This window comes from Echinops telfairi, unplaced genomic scaffold, assembly GCF_000313985.2.
Source record: "Echinops telfairi isolate 266 unplaced genomic scaffold, ASM31398v2 ScPeMD7_18;HRSCAF=68, whole genome shotgun sequence".
NCBI classification, from domain to species: Eukaryota; Metazoa; Chordata; class Mammalia; order Afrosoricida; family Tenrecidae; genus Echinops; species Echinops telfairi.
In genome coordinates, this window is record NW_022103915.1 from 34416415 (window position 1) to 34428977 (window position 12563).

At 39.9% G+C, this 12563-nt stretch overlaps 1 protein-coding gene across 1 annotated transcript in view; it reads right to left on the bottom strand.

The window, feature by feature from the left end:
• Positions 1–12563, bottom strand: part of PCNX1 (pecanex 1) — a 175652-nt gene that overhangs the window by 26414 nt on the left and 136675 nt on the right. Inside the window, exons 24-27 of the mRNA XM_045288192.1 lie at positions 9462–9570; positions 8592–8721; positions 4106–4164; positions 1953–2168 (exon numbers count right to left, since the gene is read on the bottom strand). Of these exons, the coding sequence (XP_045144127.1) occupies positions 1953–2168; positions 4106–4164; positions 8592–8721; positions 9462–9570 (514 nt within the window). The remainder of the gene's footprint in view (positions 1–1952; positions 2169–4105; positions 4165–8591; positions 8722–9461; positions 9571–12563) is intronic.

Here is a 12563-nt window from a genome sequence, read left to right on the forward strand (position 1 = left end):
TGGACATACCTTGCAGAGGGGTAGTGGGGAGATGAGTCACTTAGGGTTCAGTATAGCAATAATGAAACCCACAACCTTCCTCTAGTTCTTAAACGCTTCTTCCCCCCAACTACCATGACCCCAATTCTGCCTTGCATCTGGTTAGACCAGAGGATGCACAGCGGTACACATGGGAACTGGAAATGCAGGGAGTCTAGGACAGATGAACCTCTCAGGACAAGGGTGACAGTGGCGATACCGGGAGGGAAGGGGGGTGTAGAAAGGGGGAATCAATCACAGGGATCTACATATAACCTCCTCTCTGGGGTAGAGCAACAGAAGGGTGGGTGAAGGGAGACTCCAAGCAGTGTAAGATAAGATATAATAATAATTTATAAATTATCAAGGGCTCAGGGGGAGGGGGGAGCGGGGAGGGAGGGGCAAAAATGAGGACCTGATCCCAGGGGCTTAGGTGGAGAGCCAAAGTTTTGAGAATGATGAGGGCAATGAAGGTACAAATGTGCTTTACACAATTGATGTATGTATGGATTGTGAAAAGAGTTGTATGCGCGCCCAATAAAATGATTTAAAAAATGCTAAATAACAGAATCTTTCTACATATACAAGGGCTTGAAAAAGCTGGCAGAAAAAATCCATTGTCTTTTCATTTTCTTTTTCCATGAACTTCTGAGGCACCCTCATATTTGTGAAAAATTAAAATTAAAAAGCAAAAATGAGCTCTTAGATCCTCACTTCTAAATTAACAAAGAACAGAGAGAACAATGGTTGTGTCAAAGGAGATAGGCTACTGGCAGCCTATGGGGTTATGGTGAGGTGAAATTACTTGGCATGCATGTCTTTGTGAACCCCCAAAATGACTGTGTAGAACCATTCAAATAGAATGCCCATTCAAACAGAAGGTGAGACATCAGTTTTGCCATTTCACTGGACATAAGAATGAGCCCCCTAAGAAGCAGGAAGAGAGAGTCCATGACCATCGAGAAAGAAGAGCCACTGGTATGGCAGAGAAGGGCAGCCGCACCACCAGGATCACGAGAAACCCAGATCACTGAAGTTGCCCCACAGGTGGCCAGACAGAACACGAACCCCACGCCTGGTGCCACCTCCTAATTCAGACAGAAAGCATGATTTGTTTTTGTTTTAAAATAATTATTCCTTTGCCACCACTTCAGTGAAAGACTGTAAATGACAACAATCTCATTGTGTCTACACAGCTGGTGACCTTAGGCTGATTTGTGAGTGGATGCTATTAATAAAATAAAGTCCATTGCCAAAAAAAAAAAAAAAAGAGCCAACAGCAGAGCACATTCTAGATTGCCGTTTGAAGCGGAAGTAGCAGCAGAGGCACCAGATGTGGAAGCACTGATCCCATGAGACAGAGCAGAGGAGCCGTACTGAGACCATGAGACACAGTGTTGGGATTCCCGTCCACAGAACAAAGTAGAGAACCAGGGACTCAGTGAGAGGCTGAGAACCAGAGAGACATGTCTGACAGAAGGGATGTATGGACAGAATAACTACATCCTTAACATTTTGTAAGCTGTTGTAGTTAGGGGCCATCGAGCCAGTTCTGACCCACAGCAACCTTATGCATAACAGAATGAAATACTGCCTGGCCCAGTGCCATTCTCACAATGTAACTTCTTACGTTTCCCTAATAAGCCCTGTAATGGCGAGCACTTTCTGTGAGTTCTGTGGCAAGGGATGTTTTTTGGTCTGAATGGAGCATAGGAGAATAGAAGGCGCAAGTGTCTCTCTGCCTTGGGACGGTGTGGAGTGGGATGCTCCCCCTCTGTGTAACCAAAGGAGGGCAGACACAGCCTCCACACCATTTGGCTCGACCCTCTTTCTATTCAAATGCTTTCCTGTTTGGTATTCTAGACTCATGTAACACTTAGGACAGCACAGGAGCACATTTTAGAAATAATACACAACGTAAACGAGTATCTTACCTCTGAATTCAAGTCCCCGCAGTTGGAAGGTGACCAGACCGTTGCCTATCTCGATAAGGTGTACTAAGGCATTGAGGTAGTCAGAGGCCAGAATGAAACACTCCCCAGTACTGTAGTTTCCCCACCGTCCCAGCAGCAGATCACCACACAGACTGTGCTGTAGGGATCTGGTTAAGTGTTCGTAAAAGATGGAGTTCAGATTGTTGTCATCTGATCCTATAAGAAGGAATTGTTTTGAATGTTACATTTTCCTTTAAATCCCTTTACACTGACAAAACAGGAGTGTTGAAAAGAATTAACACCAACTGCTAGTTAGGACTGTAGCTGGCTTTTTTGGGCAAGGAAAATATTCCCAACTTTACTATTTCTATGTAAAAACATACCAAGAAACAATGAAAAAAGCTCCCCACTCAGAGACCCGCTCCTCCAGACCCCAGCTGGCACACACACACACACAGTGGGAGGTAGACAGCGGGGACCCAAGGAGCCTTTCCCAGCTCTCCGTTCCGAGCGCTGCTCCGGCAGCACCGCTCTCAGGGAACAGCTTGAGCAGACAGACATTTATTTTCTTCACCGTTTACGAGCTAGAAGGCCGCATTTTGGGTGCTGGCTCTAGAGCAAGGTCCTTGACTCTGCGGCTTCTGCTCCCTGGTTCCCTGGAGATCCATCTCTCTGGGTCTCGGCATCTAGCTGACCCCACCTCCGCTCACTTGTTTACTCTCAAAAGGGATCGACTCAAGACACATTCTACACTCACCCTATCTACTGAAGCTACCTATCGAAGACAGCCCATTCTCAAATAGGATGACACTATAAAATTTGAAATATGCCTTACAGTTGAAACCGTGCAAAGGAAAAGGGAAAACAATAAATTCAGACCAAGTACAAAATGCTAAAACTGGTAAAGGAAGTCAGTAAAATAATCCAAGATTTGAAGAAACAAAATACAGTCAAAATGAAGGGGGGAGGATGAGAGTTGATATATTAAAGATAACTTATATACTAAGATGAGTAATATTAGCTTAAAGATAACTAAACCACATATACTGAGATAGCAGCCAAGAACACGAAGAATCTGATGCTAGATTATCCTTTAAGAAAAAAATTAGGATAAAACATGGCTCCAGACACGAAAACAACCATCTCTGGAAATAACCTGTACAAAGAGATCATTTGCATGTGGGTGTAGACTGTATAGTGGTAGAGAAAGGTAAAATATTCAAAGTTTAATACTTGTTTTAAATTCGGTCTACCTGAAGAATAAAATAATGAGAGGAGAACAACAGACAATAAGATGCTTTTATCTATTCCTTTGTCGGCCCATCACCGAGGTGCACACGTTCATTCAGGGCACGGTCTTGTAGTTATGCAGGATGACACTGTCAGCTTCCCAAGAACTCTCACCCCTGGGCAGGCACCTGTGAGCCTCTGATGCTTCTTTTACTTATTAGAACATGATCATGCCAGTCATACACATCACGTAATTCCTAAGAGCCACCAATAATTACTTCTTGCTTCCATTTTATAATTATGTACAAGCTGATTATAATTTAACTTCTCAGGTGGGCAGAGCATTTGAGGAAATTTTCAAATAGAGTGTACACAAATATTCCAGTCTACTTGGGAGCTAATATTTCTTTGAGTAATTTAATACATTGACATTCTAGTTAATGCATGAGACTCTTCTGATGGAGGCTCTGTGTCAGACTGCTGCGTAAGGTGACGTAGTATTTCCCAAATGACAAAATTAAGATACCATACTACCAAATAATAGTAGCTCACCACCCAGAGGCCACCAAATGAAATCTCTAACTGGCTACGTGTCTACATAAAACAAACGAGAGTTTCCATCTCCCTGAAGATCAGAGCGGGGAGGCAGAGAGACAAAGTGTGTGACATGCCCTTCCCTGGACCTGTCTAGCGTTATCTGAACTCTGCTCTTCTTTTTTAACCTTATAGGAGAGCTTTCAAATGGCATATTTCATTCCTACCAGCATCCTTCTGATGTATTTAAAAAGATGGGCATACAAGAGATACATTTTTTCAAATGGTTAAGATTTGGAACCCACAGAGGATTCCCAACAAGCTTTGTCTGAAATACACATATAACATTTCTTCCTCTTGTGTCTTTACTCAGCGATACGAGTTTTTACCTGGATTCCTATCAAGCTGAGAAGCCAATCTGGTATTTGAGTGATCCACGCGTTTTGTGCTGAAGATGACAAAATTAAATTATTTTTAGTTACTTTTTTATACATTAAAAATGTTTAACAATTAAAAATGAGGAAGAAAAACATAGAATTGAAATATATTTTACCACCTTACAAAATCTTTGGAAAAACCTATATTAGTATAATAGAAAAACTTCTGGGTAACTCAGTTTTAACTCTTTTTGGATCTCCCACTCCCCACCCCTCCGTATGCAAGGTTTTCCAAACTGATGTTTCCTTGAACAATACATAGCACGTTATCAATGACTATACTGTAGAAAACAGAGTAAGAAAATGCATGTTAGAGCTGCTCTATAAAACGCCTAGTGTACGAGCCATTCTTTGCTAGAGGAAGGCCCCTCGCTCGCCCAATGTCTGGTGGCATTCCTTAGGAAAGCGGGCCATGGAATGTGCTCCTGGAACCCACGAGGGGATTCAAGGCCCTCACCATACTGAGTTACTCTTTAACTTTTCTCACCGTGTTAACAATTGTGTTGGCACATTAACATAAAAGCAGTGGACATCAAGAACAGTGCAATAAAAAAGATTTTACTAAATTTCCACTATTCTCCAGACACTTTTAAATATTCGTTGTGGAAAAGGAGAAGATATACACTGCTATCCCGAGATTATTCAGGCGTGGGTATTTAACAGACATTTCTTGAAAGCTAAAGAAAGCGAGCCTATCATTTCCTGAAAAACAACTGACAAGATCTGTAGTCAGTGAACACATTCAAGACTTTACCAAAAACTGAAGTTTTGGAAAATGTGTATTCCCTATCATGAGCTTCAAAGCTTCCTTATAAAAGCTTTCCTCCACCCCCACTGGTGGTGGGATCAATGAACATATATTTTAAAAGACACTGTACAGGAAGCATGTAAATATTCAGATCACATTCCTCAGGGAAGGAACGCTGGGGGTGTCGTGTATTACGCTGATCACAAGATCAGCGCTGACATCAGGTCAGCATCTCCACAGGAGAAAAGAGGAAAGTTGATACAAGTTAACAGCTCCAGAAACCCACCCAGGCAGTTCAGCCCTGCTCTCACTCAGGGCAGTGAGCTTGGCAGTACTCAGGAAACCAATTATTTTCTAAATGAACAGTAAGTGATGCTATAAAATTATGCATAATTCATTCAAAATAGGAGATTGGATGATTTTGATATAAGTCAGTTTTAAAGATTCATGGGTAGGGCTTTAGATTTGATATCATTACTATCATTTTTCATGTTGTAATGTAGTACCCAAAATTAAAATCCACAATTAGTGAAAAGGCTTAATACACTTGTTTCTTTCTCAACTACATTTCTGTAAAGGCCAATTTTTTTTTTAATATATAAGGGAATGCCAAAAAGTCCATGGAAAGATGGAGTTAAAAGATAAAAAATAAAAAAATATAAACTTTATTTCACAACGTAAACTCCATCAAGCTGAAGATCTTTTGCAAGCTGCACTCTGAGTCATTGAATCCACCCATAAAGAAGTGAGAGTTCTGGGGCTTACCTAAACAAAGACAATGTTGGTTGTTGCTGGGTTGTGTTTTTTTTTGTATTATTAACTAAACAAAACCAAACAAAGGTGCTCTTTAAAGGTATTTTTAAGGATTTGGAAGTACAAGGCAATCGGAAGGAGCCAAATCAGGAATGTGAGGTGCATGACTTCCCATCAAAACGCTCACAAAATTGCCCCTGTTGCATGAGAGAAATGAATAGAAGCATTGTTGCGATAGAAAAGGGTGCTCTGAGGAAGGTTTCCCAGACATTTTTCTGCTAAAACCACAAATTTCATCGTAAGGTGAAAAACAGCAAGCAGACAATAAGTTATCCTTCTTTAGTCCTCCAGGAAGTAACAAGCAAAATGCCTTCAGCAGCCCCCAAAGCTGTTGCCATGGCTTCTTGCTCTTGACAAGTCCACTTTGCCCTTGACTGGACCTCTGCCACCGCTCGGTAGCCACTGCGTTATAAAAGTGCTTTGTCTTTAAGATGGTATGGAAAGCCATGTTTAATTTCCTTACAATTTTTCCTCGAAATGCTTCAGGGTCCTGATCCCATTAGCTTAAACCTGTATTGACAGCTCTGGTGTTACCTAGGGCTGATCTGTGATCAACAGTTTTGGAACTCGTTGAGCCGAAAGCTTGCTCAATTCCAGTTTTTTAGTGAGTATTGTGTTAATTGGGCCAATTGAGATGTCTATGGGGTTGGGTGAGGAGCCCTGATGGTGTGTTTATGCATTGGGCTGCTATCTGCAAGATCCGCAGTTCGAAACCACTGGCCACTCCAGGGAAGAAAGGTAAGGCTTTCTACTCGTGTCGAGGTCTACAGTCTTAGACACCGCGTACGACCAGCTCTTCCCTATCCTGCAGGGCCTCTAGGAGCCGGCTCAGCGGCAGTGAGTGAGAGGGAGTTGGCTGTTGCTTCTGCTATACATCACCAGACCTCTTCAAATGGGACCTGAGCCAAATGGGTTCCCTGCAAAGCGATGTGACTGATCTGCTGCTGTGGGATTCACCTTCAATACTGTCTCATCCTTCCTTAGGACAAATGACCCATCCCTAACTTGCTGGTTTGCTTTGAGGCACTGTTCCCACACATTTCTTGTGAAGCATCACTGATTCCACCATTCTTCCACACACGCTGCACTATACATTTCATGTTTGTCCTTGCTTCAGATAGGGGCTCTTTTCAAGCTGATGTCTTATCTTTCTCAAACTAGATCCTGTTCAGACTTGTTATAACATGTTAGTACACAATTTCTTGCAAAAAGGAAATCTACAAGTTTTTTCAAACAGGCACTTTCCATGAACTGTTTGAAGACTCCTTGTATTTCAAACAAAGCATATTGCAACAGACATTCTGAATGACAAAGCAGATTTTAGAATTCAGTTGCCGTTTATACTAAACCTAGGCGCCTCACTCGTATGGAGCCCTGGGGGCATAGTGGTTACGCTGATAACCACAAAGTCAGTAGTTTGAAACTACCAGCTGCTCCCAGGGAGAAAGATGAGGCTTTCTACTCCTGTAAAAAAGATGAGGCTGTCTACTCCTGTGAAGACTTAAAGTTTTGAGAAATCCAAAGGAACAGCTCGCCTGTTTTTTTAGAGCATCTATGAGTCAGAACTGACACAATGACAGGTTTTACTCAGCCTTTAAATGACTATTAAAGACATTTGTAAAACTAAAACAATGGCACTCTACTAACTAATTCTTTGAGAAGGAAGAGGGTAAATATAGCTACTCCTACTATTCACTAAAAGTCTCTGAAATTTGATTTCTAATAAAGCAAATAGATAAATAAAACTCAAAGAAACAAAAACTCCCAGGGACCCTCAATAAATGTTAAGAATATACTGGGTTGGAGAACACAAAGTTTTAAGACCTGCTGCCAGAAAACATTTTGTGCTAAAAACTTGCTCGTGAGTAAAGATTAGGATCGAATTTTAGTCTGGTGCACACTGACGGTCACAAAAACAGGAAGCATCGTCTTGGATCGTGTGGTCTTGGAGGGGAGACCTAAGTAAAAGTCTCAAGCCTAGACCCCATGCATTGTTAAAAGGGAGACGGCGATTTTCACCTGTCAGTGTCTCCAATATGTGCAAATGCTGAGAGAGACAGACAGACAGACAGTCTTGGAGAGGAGAGGGCCAGTAGAGTGATAAATGACTAATACAAGCTTTTTGGAATTCACTTGTTAAAGTGAAGACCTTTAAAAAGTTTATGCTTACTGATTCAGTAATTTCCCCTTTAGGAACTCTTTCGCAAATAAGTAAACTGAAGTTTGGAGAGATGGCATACAATGATAGTTTCTGGGAATTATATTAATAATTAGCTTAAGGAATCAAGCCAAAATGAAGAAATCACTGTATGTACAAAGATGACCACTAAAAATGAACACTTATGAAAAAACAAACAACAGCTATAACTTAGAATTTTTGATATAATGTAACATTATAATTATCAAGCATAATAGAGATAGCAACACAAACTAATGCCAAAAACTACCACTCAGAGGAAGATACAAAGAGGAGTATATTAAATTACAGCTGTTTTAAAGCTTTTGAACAGAAAATAGAAAAGTCAAAGTAATTTCTCTGACTTTTCTATTTTGCTACAATGCTCACATTTTTAGAGTTGATCATTCTTTAGCAAAAATAAACATTTCAACACAACAAATCATAAAGCATAAATAACTTTAAAAAATAATAGTAAAAATGATAAAACTGTCCTCACCCCCAGCCAATCCTGGGGCTTTGGGACTCAGCTCGAGGGGAGTCCCTCTGGGACATGGGGGCACAGTGAATGGTGGGACCCGTTGCTGGGCATGCTACACAGTAGGGGATGCTGGGCCCCTCAAGGGCTTCCCGTATGGGCTCCAATAAACTTCTTCCCTTTTGCTTAAAAAAAAAAAGATAAAACATTTTATTTTACTCACTTATAGTCTCTCTCCCAGAATTTCACAGGCCGAACGTAAGAGGCGATGAATATTGCACTTCCCAGAAAAGGGTTGAGCGGGGTAGAAAAGAAGGCTGAAACCACGGCCTGGACAAACAGCATGGCTGAGTCTATGGGAAAACCGGTTAAGGAACGTAATATTCACCTTAGCACAAAGCTACACGTGCATCGTACAAACATTTAAATTACAGCAACTTGAAGAGTGAGATTCATTGAAGAACACGAAGGGAGTACAGGCAAGAAGAAAGACATAAGCCAGAAAATCCACCTTAGCCTGAGACTGCAAAGGGACCCAACTGAATGCATGCGGACATAGATTTGGTGAAAGTCTATTTGCAGTCTGGTGTAGAGATGGCTAGGGTTACTTATCCAGGAGATTAAAACTAAATGTATACATATCATATGAGTCTGTAGATACTTCAACATTTATGAAGGCACTAATCTTTTCTTTCATCTAGAAAATATTTTCAAGAAATGATGGATACAAAAACTTAGATGTATTCAAATGGTGATTATGAAAATTTTTTATATCTTCACTTATTTAAAACTATTTTTAACATATTTTGCATGTATTCAAAGTTTCTCAATTTTAACATTCACATACACAAGCAAAATTTTCCGGCATTCAATTTTAACACCTTTCTCACATTCAGGCATCTGTGGCTCACAGATTTTTACAGATGTTGAAGAATTAAAATCAACATGGGTGTAAATCTGAGGAATTATGAAGTTGCAATAATTTATGATACACTAACTATATTCCATGCCCGTGAAAGCTTCTGCCTACAAACTGATATTTTCATGAAGGATATGACTGCCCATTCTCATAAAACTGTACTTAGAAGGATACGGGGCACTGCAAAGGGCTGAGCAAATGCATGGAAAGCAGAACCCCACGTAATCTGCCACGGGGCAATGTAGGTATACACAAACTGCAATTTATACAGGAGCTCCCAAAGCTGTCGGAGGAAAGGAAAAACAATTAGCAAAATAGTTATCAATAAATATGTGAGTGAAAAAAATGGAAGATCTCTGAAATATGCTTTCTTCCCAACAGGGACATGGTATTGAGATTATTTTGATTTTACATTTGTCAAAAGTAAAAGACCTATCAATTGCCAACATAATACATTTTCTTTTTCAAGTAAAGATAGCAAGCTGATTTATGGATCTGTCTCATACCCTCCAATGGCTATACTAGTAATACCAGCACAACACAGGAACGCATGCATGTGTGCGTGCACGCGTGTGTACAAGCATGCACTTTGAAGCCTACTACCTGCAAGTTTTAATATTTGGCAGTGAAGTAGCTCTTAAATGTAACATCAGACTCAAAAACTCAATGCTATTGAGTCAATTTTAACTCATAGTGACCCTACAAAGGCAAGGTAGAACTGCCCCCTGGATTTCCAAGACTTGGAACTCTTTACAGGTATAGAAAGCCCAGTCTTTCTCCCTTGGAGTGGCAGGTAATTTCGAACCAATGACCTTGCAGTTAGCAGCCCAATGTGTAACCACTATGCCACCAGGGCTCCTGTACTACCAAAAGGAAATCAGCCAGGCAGGGGATAAAGCTATAAAGCAGTGGTCACTTCCAGTTTATGAAGGATATTAATTTTGGATATATCAGGCATTTGCTCATATACCTCAACTGTTGTAGTGATTGGTAGCACAATATCCATTTTAATCTCATTTAAATTTGGATCTGCTTAACTATTTAGCCTGTCTTTCCTATTCGGGGCAAGACAAAGGCCAATCTATCAAGACAGAACTACAGAATCTTAGAAGGGAGACGTTCTGAACAACTCAGGTGGCCACGCTTCAAGCACAGAACACTTTTTTAAAAACATCTTCTAGTTGGTTTATAAATGAATCTGCTTAACTTCCAATTTAAACAAGAACCTCAACTCCAACTAGTCAGAGAATGCTGATGAACTCCAACACTCTGCCACGACTCACTAACTGGGATCAGAGTAAGTAAAAGCAGCACAGTGATGCTCACACTGCCATTATAAGGGCTTAAAAGCGGCGAGTCAGAAAACTTTTTAGATTCTAAACATGACCCAGATTACACTGAATTTGGGCTTTAATAATGAAGAAAATGATATAGAATTACCGTATATACTCAAGTATAAGCCGAGTTTTTTCAGCACATTTTTAGCGCAGTTTTTGTGGTTAAAATTAGGTGCCTCAGCAGATATTCGGGTGAGTGTATACTCAAACATATACAGTACATGGATGAGTAGCTGAGTTAGTAAAAACATTTTTTAAACATTTGAATTTTGGAAAGAAATTGGTGGTACATTTTACAGTATCTTAAAATAACATATATCTAAAAGAGATCTCTTGTATATTACTTGCTTAATATCATTAAGTTCTATTTAGTGACCATATAAAATGCAAACTCTGTACAAGCATGGCTCTTTGTGTTTTTTTCTAAGCATTTAGAATAGCTCATGGTACATAGTCAAATAAATGGTTGAGAAATCAAAGTGTTATGAAAACCCATTATTATAAATGAATTGAGTGTAGTTCAAGGATTGTTTGACTTATGCCTAGGTGTAACTGACTTTTTTCCAACCAGTATAATCACATTTAATCTGTATCATCTATTTAATATTGTAAACTACATAATATGTAATCTGTCGATTCAATAAATACTTAATTTAAGTATTTAATGTTTAATTTAAATATTTCATAGTTAATTTAGATAGTAATCTGATATATTTTATCTATATAACATAATATCTATATATTAAATTCGTAAGAAACCACATACAAATGGGCTTAAAAAGTTCATGGAAGAAGTCTGGTATCTTTTCACTCCACTTTTTTCATGAACATGTTGACGCCCCCTCATACTTCTTTATACAGACACTTTTCTGGTGAGATGTCCGGGTCCTCTACTGGGTACTTACCGTGCTCATCAGAAGAGGGAATAAATGGTAAAAATGTAGGCAAGTTCTTCTTGAACTAACATAATACTGAAATATAGTAAATGCTCTGCATCTTATTAATGAAGTTAATCATCTCTAAAACCTTCCCCATTCCATTTTTATGGTTTCTATCCTAGATTAGACTTTTACCATAGCTGAGGTACTTTCAAAACCTCTCAAGCTATTCACTATACCTTTATATTTTCTCTTCCTCAATCCATTTCAAATGGGGCTGAGCAGGCTAACCCTCCTATGATTGAGCTTTCCTAGTGCTTTGTGGCTGCTCACATGATTCAGCTTCTGTTACCTATCACGTGGGATAATGTACGTTAAAATCCTCTGGATGTGGTCAGTATAAATACAAAATCTAAGCACCATTTAGTTTACAACGCTTTCCATTATATGATGTACAAACCATGCCATTTAGAAAAGACATTGTTAATTCAGCAAAAGGTCTCTATAGGAAGGCAGTATTGCAACCTCAGTTTGTTGCAATACTGAGGGATTTTGTGGGCAAACAAATGATTGATGCTGCAAGAGGCATCTGAAGAAGATGGAAGGAAGACCCTGAGTCACTAAAGAGAACTGGGTGTCACTGAATCACTTTCCAGAAAGCGGCATATGAACATGAACTGATGGTACTGAGGGATGAAGTTCAAGCTGCACTGAAGGCACAGGTGAAAAACAAGGATCCAGGAATTGGTGTATTGTCAACTGTGATGCCCCTCAAATGGATGCAAGCAGTGCTCACTCACTCACCTACCGCAAGAAACTTGGAAAGACAGCCAGCTGGCCAAATGACTGGAAGAAATCCACATTTGTTCCCATTTTAAAGCAAGGTAATCCGAAGGAATGTGGAAATTATCAAATAATATTAATATCACATGCAAGGAAAATTATACTGCCGGTAATTCAAAAGCAGATGCAGAGATGTGAAGGCAGGGAGCTTTCAGAAATACAAGCTGGATTCGGAAGAAGCTATCACTATTGACCTTACAGAACTTGGCTGAGAGCAA